Source organism: Notolepis coatsorum, assembly GCF_963971535.1.
Source record: "Notolepis coatsorum genome assembly, chromosome: 16".
NCBI lineage: Eukaryota > Metazoa > Chordata > Actinopteri > Aulopiformes > Paralepididae > Notolepis > Notolepis coatsorum.
Window position 1 is genome coordinate 84,636,677 of NC_140180.1, and position 17,589 is coordinate 84,654,265.

Sequence of the window (17,589 nt, forward strand, 5' to 3'; positions counted from 1 at the left end):
TTCAATGGCAAGATATTCCATCGACATGAACTCACCTAGTTATGTGGTTCTAAACAAAAGTTTTGAGGAGAGAATGGCGGCAACCCCTCCTCTTCGTTTTTTTCTGGGCAGTTGATGAAAGATATAGTCTGGTGGACAGGTCTCTATCAGATCTATGCAGAACATCCTGTCTCTGTTGTGATTTCTAATATTCTACATACAGCTCTCTTTGTTTCAGAGTATAGTATTGACCATATTTACACAGTTTGCTCTTTTGTCATACTCAGGTCGGGATTCCCACGGAAAAGGGTGAGGAAAGGTATGCCAACCCGAGTATGACATAAGCGCAAAATGGCCACTGTGTGAATATGGTCACCTGGGAGGAAACTCTCCGATACTGATGGTCTGTTCTGGCCTGGTATCAGATAGGAGTATCGTTATGGTCTGGTATCAGATAGGAGTATTGTTATGGCCTGGTATCAGATAGTATTGTTATGGTCTGGTATCAGATAGGAGTATCATTATGGCCTGGTATCAGATATGAGTATCGATATGGCCTGGTATCAGATAGGAGTATCGTTATGGCCTGGTATCAGATAGTATTGTTATGGTCTGGTATCAGATAGGAGTATTGTTATGGTCTGGTATCAGATAGTATTGTTATGGTCTGGTATCAGATACCGGTATCGTTATGGTCTGGTATCAGATAGGAGTATTCTTATGGCCTGGTATCAGATAGGAGTATTCTTATGGCCTGGTATCAGATAGGAGTATCATTATGGCCTGGTATCAGATAGGAGTATTCTTATGGCCTGGTATCAGATAGGAGTATCATTATGGCCTGGTATCAGATGGCAGTATCGTTATGGTGGTATCAGATAGGAGTATCTTTATGGCCTGGTATCAGATAGGAGTATCGTTATGGCCTGGTATCAGATAAGAGTATCATTATGGCCTGGTATCAGATAGGAGTATTGTTCTGGCCTGGTATCAGATATCAGTATTGTTATGGCCTGGTATCAGATAGTATCGTTAGGGCCTGGTATCAGATAGGAGTATCGTTATGGCCTGGTATCAGATAGGAGTATCATTATGGCCTGGTATCAGATGGCAGTATCGTTATGGTGGTATCAGATAGGAGTATCTTTATGGCCTGGTATCAGATAGGAGTATCGTTATGGCCTGGTATCAGATAAGAGTATCATTATGGCCTGGTATCAGATAGGAGTATTGTTCTGGCCTGGTATCAGATATCAGTATTGTTATGGCCTGGTATCAGATAGTATCGTTAGGGCCTGGTATCAGATAGGAGTATCGTTATGGTCTGGTATCAGATAGGAGTATCGTTATGGCCTGATATCAGATAAGAGTATCATTATGGTCTGGTATCAGATAGGAGTATCGTTATGGTCTGGTATCAGATAAGAGTATCATTATGGTCTGGTATCAGATAGGAGTATCTTTATGGTCTGGTATCAGATAGGAGTATCGTTATGGCCTGATATCAGATAAGAGTATTGTTATGGCCTGATATCAGATAAGAGTATCATTATGGTCTGGTATCAGATAGGAGTATCGTTATGGCCTGATATCAGATAAGAGTATCGTTATGGTGTGGTATCAGATAGGAGTATCGTTATGGTCTGGTATCAGATAGGAGTATCGTTATGGCCTGGTATCAGATAAGAGTATCATTATGGTCTGGTATCAGATAGGAGTATTGTTCTGGCCTGGTATCAGATATCAGTATTGTTATGGCCTGGTATCAGATAGTATCGTTAGGGGCTGGTATCAGATAAGAGTATCGTTATGGTCTGGTATCAGATAAGAGTATCGTTATGGTCTGGTATCAGATAGGAGTATCGTTATGGCCGGATATCAGATAAGAGTATTGTTATGGCCTGGTATCAGATAGGAGTATCGTTATGGTCTGGTATCAGATAGGAGTATCGGTATGGCCTGGTATCAGATATCAGTATTGTTATGGTCTGGTATCAGATAGGAGTATCGGTATGGCCTGGTATCAGATAGGAGTATCGGTATGGCCTGGTATCAGATAGGAGTATCGTTATCGCTGCATCCAGAACAACAAACAGCCTTGGACTTGGGAGTATAAAGTTTTTATTTCATTTTCAGATGCAAGTATATGAAACATGTTAGAGGATAAATATTTACAATAAAACTTGCATAACAAAAAAACGAAAGCAGAAAATGCAAAAACTCATCCAACAAGAAATGGTACAACAGAGGGGGTAGCATGGAATGCTAGCAGTCTATCTGAAGAACGATGATTGTCAACCAAAAATAAAATAAAATAAAAAATAAAATGCAAACTCAGTGAACAAAATCTCACACAATTTGTGGGCTTTCACTCAAAACCAAATAAAAAACTGAAATTTTAGAAGATAAAAAAAAAAGACACTAAACATTGTTCTTCTTAGATTCTCTTAAAACCAGTGATATAGTGTTGTTGTTGTTGTTGTTGTTGTTATGCCAGAGCCGTGCTGGTGCACTGCCTTACAGAATAGTTGCCTGCCTGGCGCGAGGTGACGTCACCATCTGAAGGGTTGGACTTGGGGGGAGAGCTCGCAATATTAGCATGTCATTTATCTACACAAACTATACATCCAGATGGCTTGGACCTCATGGTACACATTCCCCAGGTGCACATTTTTGAAAACGTCTCAATTTTAATATATATATACAGTACAATTTCCCACGCAGACAATCCAATTCACTACAAACTTTTTCGAAGGTGCACGGCCCTGATAATTACGTGGTTCAAGGCTCCCAGTTACGAATCCATACATTTGCCTTAAAACAAAAAATGTAGACTGCGATGTGTATTGGTATGACGGGAGTACGATGAGTCCTGAGGAGATGTACTGATTAGAACATTATTCCTAGTCTCTCATCTGAAATCAAAAGACAAACCTATATGCAGCAAAGGCATTTCAAAAATATATATTATTAAACAATAGCCACGATGATCAGCGGACTTCCCCATCCAGCACAAGTATAGCTGAACCACAAGCTGACACTCACTGCAAGTTAGACCGTACGGCTACTGTCACTCCACTATGTCTCCAAACCAGTGTGCAGAAGCCCAGGATGTAGGCCTGAGGTGACGACACACGTCTCCTGTCGATTTATTATTAGTTCTATTAAGTTTTGCAACGTTGTTTGTTTTACGGGTATCGTTGTTACATTTAATTTACTATCATACACGAGTCCTCCCAGCTCTAGCGATGAAAAATAGAAACTAAGCACATTTCACAGTAGTATATTTTTCTTTTTCCTTTTTTTTTCTCTTGATTTTTTGTTAAATACATACACAGAACAAGACACATGGCTTCCATAATGAATAAATTCTTGCTGGTGGTGCAGTCAGTCACAAAACAAGCAGGTCCACCATTAGACCTCCGTCCGTCCTCCTGATCGCACCAAGAAATGAGCCAATGGGCGACTTCAAAGTAAATGGGGGCCTTTATTACGTCACCGGTGGGGAGCGGAGCAACGCTGCACAATCAAGTGTTCCATTCAGAGTAAATCACTGCAGACCCTCCACCTTCAATACAAGTTATATGTGAAGAATAATGTACTTTCTGCACCCAACACACCCATTCACAACCTTTCAACCCGTTCCTCTGTCAACAAACTAGAGCGGGAAAAGGGAGGGGAAGGAAACGGAGCAGTCATCCATAAGTCAAACTCAAACAATCCATAAAACCAGGAGATAAAGCGGTACATACTTCAAAAGGAAAAGCCTATACGTTTGCAAATAAGTTTCCATGAATGATCCTTTTCTTCTCAGAGGTGATTCCTTGTTGAGCCGCTTCTCTTTATTATTAATAACAAACTCCCCGACTCTATGACAGGCTGTAGCCAAGGACTTCTCTGCTGGTCTCTGTACAGGGAGCGCAGTGGAAGGGTCCAGGGTGGGAGAGGGGGTGGCCTTGGGTGGGCCAAAGCTGTCCAGGATAGGGGTGGGGGTGGGTACTGGGGGTACTGAGGGGGCGGGGACCAGGGACGATGGGATGTGGGCCAGAGCAGAGGACCTGGATAGAAGGGGCTCCAGGGGCTTGAACCTCACTGGCATCAAAAGAAGATCTGCTTGGCATCTGAGGGGTTCTGCTCCATGGGGCAGTATGGGCATTTCAGCCTGAGGAGAGAACATGTTAGAACCATGTTAGAACCGTAGTCGGGTAACGTTACTTTAGATCAGGGGTGCCCAACCTTTTTTGAACCAAGATCTACTTTTTTATTTACCACCTAGCCCGAGAGCTACCAGCCAAAATTGTATATTGTAAGCAGTCATTTGAGGCTTTATAAAAGCAGCATAATGAACACAAATATGTCAGTGACGAGTCCGACCTCATCTTAAATAACAAACAGCATTGCTTGTTGTAGTTAACAAGGAGAGGAAGAGTTGATTTAGCAAAAAAAAAAAAAATTTTTTTTTTTTTTAATCAAATTTTATTAACACTTTGACTGCCTAAAAACGCTTTACAGCGTCATTGCTGGCGATGCTAAAGTTGCCGGGGGACGCTGTACAGCGTCCTTATATCAATATTTCAAAAATCTGCGATCTGATCCATAATGTCCCTCCGCTGGTCTGAGAACCACCAGCAGGACCCACTGAGCTCTCTGGCGGTTCAGGAGCGCCATCTGGTGGCCGATCGCGCAACCGCTTAACAGGAAGCACAGTGGAGGTTGTGCTACATGTCCGTATTGCTTCCGGCCACTCGGGATAGGTTCCGGCATTCTAGCTCGTCACTCTACATAGCGATCGATTGCCAATAACTCGATAAACAACATGATTTGGACGTATATACCATTATACAAGCTGGAGATGGACCGGGTAATAATATATCCCATAATGATAAAATTTCTACTCGACGATGATCGCCCAACGGCGCGCGGAGACTGGGGTGAGTTTCAGCGTGTAACGTTACCATCTTCGATACTAACTGCTTTTATCAACATTTGACCCACATTAGATGATTGGTATAACGCTGCCCACGGAATTATAAACGCCCCCTCGCCCATCCGGTCAACATCAGATGACGTGTAGTAACTTCTAGAAGTACGTCTAGTTGGAATTTTTTATATCGCGCTGATTGCCATCAAACTGTATTTCATCATCAATATAATGCATTTGGGGCTATATATCACGTTCTGGAGAAAGTTGCAGAAAGAGATGAAAACATACTTATACATTAGACCATACTTTACTATGAATATGTGAATGAAAAAGTTTAACGTTGCTACACAATGAACAATACATATAGGACTTTGAATGGGCCCTAATAATGGCAATGTAGCAATAGAATTTAAAAAGTTATAGCCCTGCAAAGAAGGGGACTTTCTCCATAGACAAATAGCGCTGGCAATCTATGGTATATCATTAATTTAACCCATGGCAGCCAAAGTGTCAAGATCTACTTGAAATCAGCCCGCGATCTACCTGTCGATCGCGATCGACTGGTTGGGCACCGCTGCTTTAGATTAATTAAGCAAATTGATTCATTAACACCATCTTATTGCTTGTAATAATTTTGAACAGCTTGTTTAGGGTTGTTAATAGGGATGCACCGAATGGGAAATTCTTGGCCGAAACCGATACCGAAAATAGGAAACAGTTGGCCGAAAACCGAATGCTGAAAGGCCGAAAATTTATATATATATATAATGTATTTTTCTTTTTTTTTCAGCTACCTGATTATGGCAAAAGACACGATTATGGCAAAACTTAACTTAAATAATATTAATAATCACTATTATGGGCCCATAAAACATTTATTCAGCACTTTTGAATGCATACATTAATTCCAGACTGACATTTTCTCTTTGCATACAACAAAATGTGCATTAAAGTCAAGTGCATTTTCTTTTCTCTGTAGGATAACTACAACAAAGTGCATTCAGAACAAAGCCACAGTGCTTTAAAACTGCATAACGATCTGCATAAAAACACACACACCGGACTGTTGTATTTACTACATCTCCCATGACTCTTAGCGGGGGATGACGTAGCTTACGAGAGACGGGTCAAAGAGGAATGGAAGAGTTAGCTAGCTTAACGCTAACGTTAGTTCAAAAGGTTTTAACCGCGACGGGAATATAGTAATGGCGAGGATATAAAGCATGTTAAAGACGCATTTATTGGATGCGTTGCTCGCAGAGTTTATAAAAACAGCGCGACTCCCAAGAGGAGTTAGTTATCACAGGCTGCAGAACGCAGGAAGAGCTGCCACGCTGCTCACGTTACACATTTGATTACGTCATCACAACAACACTTTAGGTTACGAACGTTACGTAACCCTGTTCTTTGACATTCGTGATATATTTTCGGTGCTAAAACCCTTTCGGCCGAAAGCCGAAAGAGCCTATTAACCTATTATTTAAGACCTTTTTAAGGTCTAATATTTTGATTATTATTAATAAATCAAATGTAAGACTTTAAAGAAATGTAAGAAGTGAAGACCCCGCAGGAACCCTGTAATATTTTTTTAAGTAATACACACCAACATAACATCTTCTCCAGAGTCAGACAAGAAGATAGATACCAATTTCCTCTCTGTGTTCAGTTGAAAGCTATCCGGCTGCAAGCTAGCCTAGCTTAGCACAAATAAATGTAAGTGGATACGGACCAGCTAGCCTAGCTGTTGGCCAAAAACACCTCTCGCAGAGTTTTAAGCTAGGCTGGTGGTATCCACTTCCATTCATTTGTGCTAAGCTAGGCTAGCTTGCAGCCCGATAGCTTTCTACTAAACACACAGAGAGGAAAATGGTATCTATTTTCTTGTCTGACTCTGGAGAAGACGGTAAAAGCGCATTTCACATAATGTTGGCGCGTTCCTTTAAATTAATCACGTTGTGGTGCCGACTTACTTCCCAGCGTTGGTAAGTTTGTTGAGGGCGTCTCTGGAGATGACGTGGCCACAGATGAGCTTCATGGGAGGGTTGCTTTCTGAGGTCTGCTGCCGGAGGATGGGGCAGGCGAACACGGAGTGGTACCAGCACTTCTTCCCCAGGTCGATCTCAATCTGCAGCCACACAGAACAAGACGGCTCGGAGTCAAGCGGCTTTGAGGGATACGGTGGATCATTCATTCATTCAACCTTTATTTCAACTCCAAAGTTCATTGGGGACGAGCCCTTATTTCCAATGATGTTGAGCTTACAAACATAATAATAAATACATGATAAATACAATAAATATACAATAAACAGTATCGCTAGGTAGTTTAGCACAAATGAGTTATTCTGTGTGTTCAGTAGAAAGCTGGCTGTAAACTAGCCTAGCACAAATGAATGGAAGCGGATACGGACCACTGGCCTAGCTGTGGGTCTCTCCCTCACCTCTGCCGGAGTTTTAAGCTAGGCTAGTGGTCCGTATCCGCTTCCATTAATTTGTGCTAAGCTAGGCTAGCTTACAGCCGGATGGCTTTCTACTGAACGCACGGAGAGGAAATTGCTATCCATCTTCTTATCGGACTCTGGAGAAGACTGTAATGTTCCTCTTTAAGTGGGATTCTAGCGGGTACCCCAGATATTATATGATATGAATGAGCAGGTAAACACATTAAAATACAGAGGAACTTACAGGCAGCTCGTCCTTGTGTGTCCAGACACCGCTGCATTGTCTCTGTTCGATCACCTGCTTGATGTTCATCAACACGGGCAGAGCCATGCAGCCTGACGCAAAACTACCAAGAGACACATGAGGACACATGAGGACACGCGACCAATGGAAACATACAGAGCACATAGCAGAGGTGGGAGGAGGTCACAGGCAAGTTCCAAGTCTTAACCTTCAAGTCGTAAGTAAGTCCCAACTGACTGTATTAAGAATCAAGCGAGTCAAGTCATTGTTCAGATCAAGCAAGTCACAAGTCACCATGAAAGAAGAGTCTAAATCAAGGGGTACAATGAGACATGTCATGACAAAAATGCTGATGTTAGTTAGTTAGTTAGTTAGTCTCTACAAATAGTTATGGGTATCGGTAGGATTTGATCAATACCGATAACTATTGATACTGCTTATTGATACCAATACTCTCAAGACATGTTGTGAAAATAATGATCAATACTACTTTTATATTAGTAGAGAGAGAGCGAGAGCGAGAGAGAGAGACAGGGGGAGAGGGTGAGAGAGATAAAGTGTGAATGTAAAAAGGAGCCTGTGTCCTTGCTGGCTGACCTGACGCTGAGAGGAGACTCCACGGAGAGGCCCAGCAGGGCGCAGGCGTCTCTGGTGAAGATGTTACAGATCTCTGCCCACTGGTTGGTCTCCAGCAGGCTGCGGTACGGAGAGTTGTCAATGCCGTGACGCAGATACACCAGACTGCCCATCAGGATCTGGATGTCTGCAGGGACACAGGGCAGAGGACAGAGATGAGACCAGGGCTTACAATACATCGTTCCGACAACCATCCCGTTTCTCCTCTGTGTATCCTTCCTAGCATAATGTCGTATAGTCCAATGTCTGTCTGTGTGCCGTCTCTGCATGATGTGAGATGTCCTCTGTCGTACCATGTGCGTTGTCCTGTTAGAACGTGGATTGTCGTCTGTTCTTGCACAGATAAACAAGTTAAATTCTGATGTATGGCTACGTTGGTGAATAAAGTTATTCAGATTAGGAATCACTGACCTCCACCACACCTCTACCTCTCTGACCACCACCACACCTCTACCTCTCTGACCTCCACCACACCTCTACCTCTCTGACCTCCTCCACCACCACACCTCTACCTCTCTGACCTCCTCCACCACCACACCTCTACCTCTCTGACCTCCTCCACCACTAGATATATAACATTCAGCCACTAGATGTCGCACTAGAGCACCAGCATGTCCTTTATCCAATCAGGTGTATTCCAAGTGGGGAAATGTGAAGTAGAGAGGTGATACATGCATTTAAACATGTAAACAACCAGATAAATAATTTCATTAATCAATATTTTTGGGGGGGGTGAAAGCAATAGTATTCTTGTTTAAACAGTATTACTCTATAAAGATGTTATCTATGGCACCTTTCATTTGAAATCCTTAACACTTATAACAACACATTCCCTGAATGTTCCCTTTGTTGTCTGTCCACCAGAAACAACATGTTGAAGTACCGTCTAGGCGTCTAAAAGGTCAAGACAGCTGCTATTTCCTGCTGATGCTAGCGGTGTTCCCATTCCCAACGAGGCAATAGGTCAACTGTTTGGCGGTCAACAAAGCTGTTGTTACTTCGCGTCACTAAATGGTTCAACATTTAACATGACTGAAAACTTCAGTGAGCGATAAGTACTTATGATCATGACTGAAAACTTCAGTGAGCGATAAGTACTTATGATCATGACTGAAAACTTCAGTGAGCGATAAGTACTTATGATCATGACTGAAAACTTCAGTGAGCGATAAGTACTTATGATCATGACTGAAAACTTCAGTGAGCGATAAGTACTTATGATCATGACTGAAAACTCCAGTGAGCGATAAGTACTTATGATCATGACTGAAAACTCCAGTGAGCGATAAGTACTTATGATCATGACTGAAAACTCCAGTGAGCGATAAGTACTTATGATCATGACTGAAAACTCCAGTGAGCGATAAGTACTTATGATCACTTCCTCTAATCGCGTTGCCACATGTTTCTCCATCGCGTTGCCATGAATATTTTAGGCAACCAACTTGTGTTTAGCGTTTCTCTGATTGGCCAATACGCCCATGTGACCACGGCAGCGCGAGAGAGCGGCAGCGCGGAAATAGGCTGTCTATTGCCTCGCGCTGCAGCGCGGAAATAGGCTGTCTATTGCCATTCTCTAAGTCAAACTCTAACCTTAACCAGCTCCTTAACAGCGCCTAAACTTAACCCTTCTAACCTTAAGCAACTCCGAAACAATGCCTAACCTTAACCAACTCCGAAACAATGCCTAAACTTAACCGGCGAAATGAATGCACGTTAAAAAATATTGCCATTCTCTAAGTCAAACTCTAACCTTAACCAGCTCCTTAACAGCGCCTAAACTTAACCCTTCTAACCTTAAGCAACTCCGAAACAATGCCTAACCTTAACCAACTCCGAAACAATGCTTAAAGTTATGCCTAAACTTAACGGCGAAATAATGCGAATGCACGTTAAAAAAAAAAAAAAAAAATTGAAGGGAATCGAACTAGCCAGCAACGAGCCGTAGGATCCACAGCCATGCAGCGTTGCCAATTGAGCTATTTCTGGATACCGAATAAGGGGCGGTTACTGGCATATAATGCTGCCGCTACGCTCCGCTCTGCTGCTGCGTCGCCGCGGGGGCGTGGCTAGACGCAAGTTGGGCGTGGTTAGACACAAGTTGGTTGCCTTTAATATTTAGGCCCCCTGGACAAAGACATCTAAATGCCCTCCCCCGCCCCCTCCCCACCACATCACCATCTTCAACAGGCTCTAATAGACTGTTTTTTAAGCTGGCGTGAAGCTATTGGTATCATGTGAAACTAGACATCATGGGGAATCCAGGAAGATGACATCCAGATGAGGAAAATATAAGAATGTTCCGTAATCTAATATTATATTATTCATAAATAATTGTACAACAATTTTTTCCATGTCCCGTCATCAATATTATATTCCACTACTTTTCCTGACGTTTTGGGAACCCGTTATCACGATACCGTCTGGTATCTAAGTAAACATGTTGGTATGGTGACAACACTAATGATGACGATACGTTTGAATGTGATGTCTTCAGGCTGCTGTACCTCTCTGGTGCTGCGAGGCGAAGGGCTGGAAGTGCCTGGCGTACTGCAGGGCCTCGGGCTGGTTGTTGATGCCTCCGTTCAGCAGGCTGATGAAGTAGAGGCGATGCAGCTTGAACTCCAGAGTGCTGTTCAGGTCCAGGAGACGCTGTCGATTCGTCACCGCCCACCTGGGAGCACATCAACGCCAATGTGTTAAACACACAGAGTCACTTTCTGTACCATCGATTCTGCCTTTAAAACCGGCTGACGATGGAATATGTTACTCTAATTAAACTACCTCCTTGTATACATCTTTATTGGAATGGAATTTTGGAACATAAGGGTAACGGGGTGAATCTGCATTTTGCTATGGTGCCCCTTTAGCTCATGGCATGAACTCCAACGGTCCTTAAAGATTGAGATTCTCCCCTCTGTTGCAAGAGTTTAAAACCTTGATCTCCAATCTTTGTCAATCAAGTTGTACACATTTTTTTTCTCCCCTCTGTTGCAAGAGTTTAACACCTTGATCTCCAATCTTTGTCAATCAAGTTGTACACGTTTTCATTGATTTGTTATCCTTACTTTTGGCCTCGTCTTGTTGCCTTACTGTTGATTGTATATGCCGTGTGATTTTATATGCTTTCATGCTTATTTCTGGATGTAAACTCGACGTGACTGTAAATGAGGGAAACCTCATTTGGGTGCATCTCTTTATCAAGGTGCTGACTGAGTATAGAGAGAGACACAAAAAGGAAACGTACTCTAGAGCTGGTCTGAGGTCCTGCATTCTCAGAGCCTCCAGGATCCGGTTCAGCTCCAAGAACGGCTGCTTCATACTCATGTCTATGACGACTCCAGACTCCTAGAAGAGACACACACACACACACAAACAGCTTTATTTTAATCCACCAATAGACCATTCAAGTGTTCATTTTGACAATAAAAACGGTCCCCTTTCCCCCCAACGATGGCGAAAATGAAAACGTTTTTTTTTTCTCTTTCCTGTTCACCAGTTGTTCTGTCCTTCCTGCTGCATTCAGGAGGTAAAGTGATGTTTTACCGGAGGATTACATGTCTTGCTGACTGGCCACGTTTTAAGAGCTACGCTGATAACACAAAACCAGATGTTGCAATTTCATTAGGGTAGGTTATGTTTTTAACCTTTATTTACCAGGGTAGGATATGTTGTAACCTTTATTTACGAGGGTAGGTTATGTTTTTAACCTTTATTTAAAAGATTAAACTGGACTTGAAGTTTTCATTCATAGCCCACACTGCTACGTAGTCATGCAGTAAACACACACATAAGAGATGAGTGACACAGCGAGGAACACACGCATGCATTTTTTTTGGGTCGCCGATTAAATGTATTCTCTGCGCTTGACCCATCCCGTCGTCCTTCCCCCCAAGGGCAGCCAGGGACACGACAGCGTTAGCAATCTGTTCTGCATGTTTTCCCATTGGGTTCATCTCTTTTTCTGGAGGGGAAACCCTTGCGAGCACAGGGGGGAGAACATGCAAACTCCACACAGAAAGCCCCGGGAGATACCTCACCTGAGTACCTGGCAAGCCGGCCCCCAAGCGGGAATCGAACCCAGGACCTTCTTGCTGTAAGGCGACAGTGTGTTAACCACTACACCACTGTGACGCCATGTCATCCATATACCAGGGTAGGTTCTCGGAGCATGAATGCTCTTTTTCAGAAACACCCTGCTTTACATTCACAGCCACAGTCTGACACCGTTGACCACTAGGAGCTGCCCAGTACAACCAGTCTGACACCGTTGACCACTAAGAGCTGCCCAGTACAACCACATTCTGACACTGTTGACCACTAGGAGCTGCCCAGTATAACCACAGTCTGACACTGTTGACCACTAGGAGCTGCCCAGTACAACCACAGTCTGACACTGTTGACCACTAGGAGCTGCCCAGTACAACCACAGTCTGACACTGTTGACCACTGAGCAAGTCCACTGGAGCAGTTGGGGGTTAAGTGCTTTGCTCAAGAGCACTTCAGTGGTTGGTATTGAGAGACGGGAGAGAGTTCTCTTCATCCACTTCCCCACCAAGATTTTTCCCCTGCTAGTCCGGGGATCAAACCGGCAACCTTCCAGTCACAAACCCGCTCCTCTACCCTTTAGGCCACTGCTGCCGATTGTGTGCCTAAAGGCTTTCATACCTAAGAATGTGTGAAGATAGTTTACCTGACAGAGGTCTTCGGCCACGTTCAACATGCCTTGTCTGTACAGGTGCTCTACGATGGTCTCACTCAGGTACTTCTGTCTCTCTGGTGAATCCCACACGGTCTCTGCCACCACGGCACTGACCTCCGCATCGAAGTTCTGGAGAGAAACAAGCCACAAAAAACATGAAATATCATAAGAGCTCAAATATCACAGAAGGTACACGTGGTACATCGCAGAGGGGCTTGTGCGCTACGCTCCTACCCTGTCGATGGCCTTGCCCACTTTGGATACGCTGCCGTGGATGTCCTTGTGCCGGGAGGCCAGCATCTGGACCGTCTCTTTGATGTTCTTACAGCACTGTGCCATAGTTTGAGACAAAACGGACAGGTCTGCATCTTGTACACCTGCAGAGGAACAAAAGACGATGTTTAACATATTAAAGAAACACTCAAATTAAATTCAAATGATGACTCCTGTTTGTAAGCACATTTCCCATAATGTTGCTGTGTTCCTTTGAGCAGCAATATAACATTTTACTGTGCCACCGTGACTTGTTTACAAGATCCAGTAATAAAACACCAAATTATTAACTATTTGTTGATATATTTCTCATATACAACACATAGCAACCGTTGTTTCTTCCAACATGGAGGACAAACAGGAATTCTAAACATTCCACGAAAAGGCTTCTGATGTTGATGTCAGAGACTCGATTGGGAATTTGGCCGGGAATGTCGGGGGGGGGAAGTAGAGCCATATGGAATCCGCGATCACGGAATCGCGGACGGAATCGCGGAATTGAGCAATAAAAATGGAATCAACTATAAAAAAAATAATTACATTTTATTTATTTTTTTATGTTGTGGGACTTGTACAGCACTTTGTTCAACTTTGTCAGTGCTGTAAAGTTTAAACCTTTTTAAATCTTAGACAAACAAAACACTTTGCTTTCATGAAATATTGTAAGCCGTCATTTGAGGCTTTATAAAAGCAGCACAATGAACACAGATCTGTCAGTGCCGAGTCCGACCTCATCTTAAATAACAAACAGCATTGCTTGTTGTAATTAACAAAGAGAGGCAGAGTTGATTTTGCAAAAATATATATATATATATATTTTTTTTCTTCATATTCGAATCCCATGCCCATCGAACGAAGCTTTGAAGTATTTAAGACAGCCCTATTAAATGGACTGTTATATCTTATTAAATTGTGGACATTTATTCATTCCCACTTATTAGACACTATTTCTGATGGTAAAATGAGCATACAAAGCAAAATACAGAATTCTGAAATATTAAAACGGAAAAAACTGAATTTGGAAAAAAATTTAATGGAATTTGGAAAAAAATTAAACGGATTTCATATGGCTCTAGGGGAAAGGTGTGAGATCTGTTGAGTCAGCGATTCCTTACCGAACGCCACCAGTTGTGTCCGTAGCTCACAGACGCTGCGCAGCAGCTCGTCTAGCCGCTCTTCAGACTGGTGGCCATACATCACAAAGCGGTGGAGCACCTTCTCCAGCTCCCGCTCCACACAGGCACACTGCTCCATAGCTCATACACACCACACAACCACCTGGGAGGAGCAAGAACACTGTTATTATTCACACTTTACACACTGCTCCATAGCTCATACACACCACACAACCACCTGGGAGGAGCAAGAACACTGTTATTATTCACACTTTACACACTGATCCATAGCTCATACACCCCACACAACCACCTGGTCCAGGAGGAGACCGCACGATGATCAAGAAGACTGTTATTATTCATACTTTTAAGTAATAATACTTTATTTGTATAAATAGCACCTTTCATACAAGAATTGCAGCCCAAAGCGCTTCACAGCATTAACATAGTAGACATACAATGAGTGAGCATACAATAGACAGAATAAAAGCAGTGCAGATGCAGACACTGCAGAGAACAAGAATAATGGTAAAAACAATGCAGGTAATAAAACACTTTGTTGTCTTTTGGATCTCCTCTGCCAGCGCTCACACAACAATGATAACATAGATCTAATTTACAATAATCACAGTGTGGATGTAATGAGTCTCATTTACAATAATCACAGTGTGGATGCAATGAGTCTAATTTACAATAATCACAGTGTGGATGCAATGAGTCTAATTTACAATAATCACAGTGTGGATGTAATGAGTCATTTACAATAAAATAATCACAATGGCAGAAAGTAGAGCCTGTGGGCCAAAATCTTCCCTCTGTGGCATAACTTCTGGGCCTCCAAAGGGCTTCCAGAGAGTGATGAGGTTTTCTATTTAATCTGTTTCTGTGCAATTCAATGAAGCTATAAATGGTAAATGGCTGCATTTATATAGCAGCTTTTATCCAAAGCGCTTTACAATTTGGTACATTTTACCCATTCACACCCCGACGGCGGAGGCAACCATGCAAGGTGCCAACCTGCTCATCGGGAGCAGTTAGGGGTTAAGAGTCTTGCTCAAGGACACTTCGACATGCTGCCCGGGAGGAGCGGGAATCGAACCGGGAAGATCTGGATTACCAGACAACTGATCTACCTCCCGAGCCCATTTCAGGAGTGATGTTGAACTAACTTGTTCATTACAATGAACAAACACATTGACCTTGTAATTTACTTTACCCATGTTATGTTTTGGCCTTGGGCCCGTCATGACTAAATGTATTATGTGGCCCATAATGGCCCTCCAGCATTGAAGTTGGCATAACTGTTTGTGGCATTATGGGCCACGTAATACATTTATAGTGTGTAATTCCATAGTACAAGTATGTACAGGCATGTTAGACTTTCTTCTGGCAATGAGAGTGGCTTTCTCTCTGCATTGAGCGCTTATACTTATCATGAGGGCACAAGTATCTTGTGTTTTATTATAAATATAAAGTTTGTCACCCCTGAGTAGTGTCTGACAGTACACTAGACAATATACTGAGATTTGCTTTAGTTTGAGATTTTAGTGTTTGTTTGGCAGTAATCTGTGAACACATAACCTTCAAGTTTTCAGCCAAATATATTCCTCATCATCTGCTACTACTAAATACCTATATGTCCCTATGCCATAAATGTCATGTATGTTGTGTATGTCATAAATGTCTATATGAATTGAAAATGGGGGACCCTGATGTAAACAAGACGAAAGTCTTTCTCTGGTCTGCATCCCCTTAACAATTGTATGTATTGAGCCGTACTGTATTGTACCCATTCTGCAATCTGTTAAATAAAGTTTTCATTCATTCATTCATGCTTCTATTATTGTGTTTACGTTATACAGCATATCTGATTAAAGTAGAGTAATGATTGACACATGTATTTGAATAGAAGCATAGATCTACACTATCACTACACGTCAGACAAAGATGATCTTGATCAACAAGTTTGCTTGAGTCTGATTACTAGGCCTGATTATGTGGTATTATTATTAATAATACTAATAGTTGTGTCTTTTCTAAAGGAGAGATTACTCGTCTGGCTGCCGTACAAAATAACACGACAAAGTGACAAAGAAAGACTGTCCTTGTTCTAACGCCACACAGTTGTTAATAACATGCCAGCTGTAGACAGAACTAATGTACAGGCCTTCCAGTCAGTGAATGATAACAACATAAATCTAACAGCTAACGCAGCTAAACAACACTAGCTAAACATAGAACATGTCTAACGTTACCTAACATTAGCTCAGATCTCTCTGATCCTGCGGAAAACCCCCACGTCACTCGAAATCAAACCACAGGACTGGCTGCGATAGAATGTTATTAACACGTCTATTAAGTAGACGTTTCTTTCTTCCTAGAAAATAAATAAATATAAAGTGGTTGTATCGCTAAAGTAAACAAACAACATTGTGGATGTAGCCACAGAAGCTCGCTAGGCTAACAGCTAGTTAGCTCACGTTAGCCAGCTGATGATGGGTGGCAAGGCCAAGACGATTTAAACGCTTAATGACAACCGGGCTATCGTTGTTATTTTTTCCATTTGCCAAGAGATATGATATTTTTTGGTGAATAACTTCAATTTAGGACCGTTACAGCTTCATTAACACCACTTACCTCTCTTGCTAGACGGTTAGCAGACGTTAGCGTTAGCTACTCGCCTGTTATGACAACTAGTCACCACCAGTCGTCCCCGAGGCGGATGTTCCGGTGTCGCATTCTGCCTTGATTTCACAATAAGAGTTCTTCCTTCGATTTTCAACGAAATGCAGCGTTGTTCTTGACTAGATAAAACCCTGCAGGTTCTTTCACATAAAGGTGAGAGCAACACCAGATGGCAGTGTATTTGAAATAATATGGCGATCAAGTTATTATAGACCTGCATATATAATCCTATTTACATATCTGTAGATACTATATCTATCTGTACATATATATTACCTACTCTTACTAGTTACACTGTTGGCCAGTATGACTTCGTGTCTTTATAACTCTATCACTCACTGTACATATTAATACTACAACTCTGTATACATCTGATTAGCACTATTACTCAGTAGTAGGCCTACTAATCTATATATGTTATATCCAGTTTAATCGTCTGTACATTGTATATTGCACTTTATTGTTACATTTACACTCTGGTTGGATGCCACACTTATTTTCATTGTAGCCTACTGTACTTGTGCTCTATAATGACAATACATTTTAATAAAATCTATTTATTCATTGAATGCATCTCTGCATGCTCTGCTC

General features: G+C 42.2%; 1 protein-coding gene across 1 annotated transcript; it reads right to left on the bottom strand.

The window, feature by feature from the left end:
• Window positions 1-2,090: 2,090 nt before the first annotated feature.
• rmnd5b (required for meiotic nuclear division 5 homolog B) lies at window positions 2,091-17,058 on the bottom strand. Its single transcript, XM_084331782.1, has 10 exons — window positions 16,951-17,058; window positions 14,314-14,476; window positions 13,160-13,302; window positions 12,917-13,054; window positions 11,471-11,571; window positions 10,731-10,897; window positions 8,185-8,350; window positions 7,588-7,690; window positions 6,874-7,028; window positions 2,091-4,141 (listed from the first exon to the last, which is right to left on the bottom strand). Exons 2-10 carry the CDS (start codon window positions 14,450-14,452, stop codon window positions 4,078-4,080), a joined length of 1,176 nt encoding a protein of 391 aa, XP_084187908.1. The 5' UTR covers window positions 14,453-14,476; window positions 16,951-17,058; the 3' UTR covers window positions 2,091-4,077.
• Between the last annotated feature and the right edge of the window lie 531 nt (window positions 17,059-17,589).

Bases quoted from the DNA above. Each gene is read 5' to 3' on its own strand.
- rmnd5b (XM_084331782.1), bottom strand. From the start codon at position 14,452: ATGGAGCAGTGTGCCTGTGTGGAGCGGGAGCTGGAGAAGGTGCTCCAC. The intron at 13,055-13,159 runs GTAGGAGCGTAG...GTTTCTCTCCAG, and splicing joins TGGGCAAGGCCATCGACAGG to AACTTCGATGCGGAGGTCAG. The intron at 7,029-7,587 runs GTAAGTTCCTCT...GTGTGGCTGCAG, and splicing joins CACACAAGGACGAGCTGCCT to ATTGAGATCGACCTGGGGAA.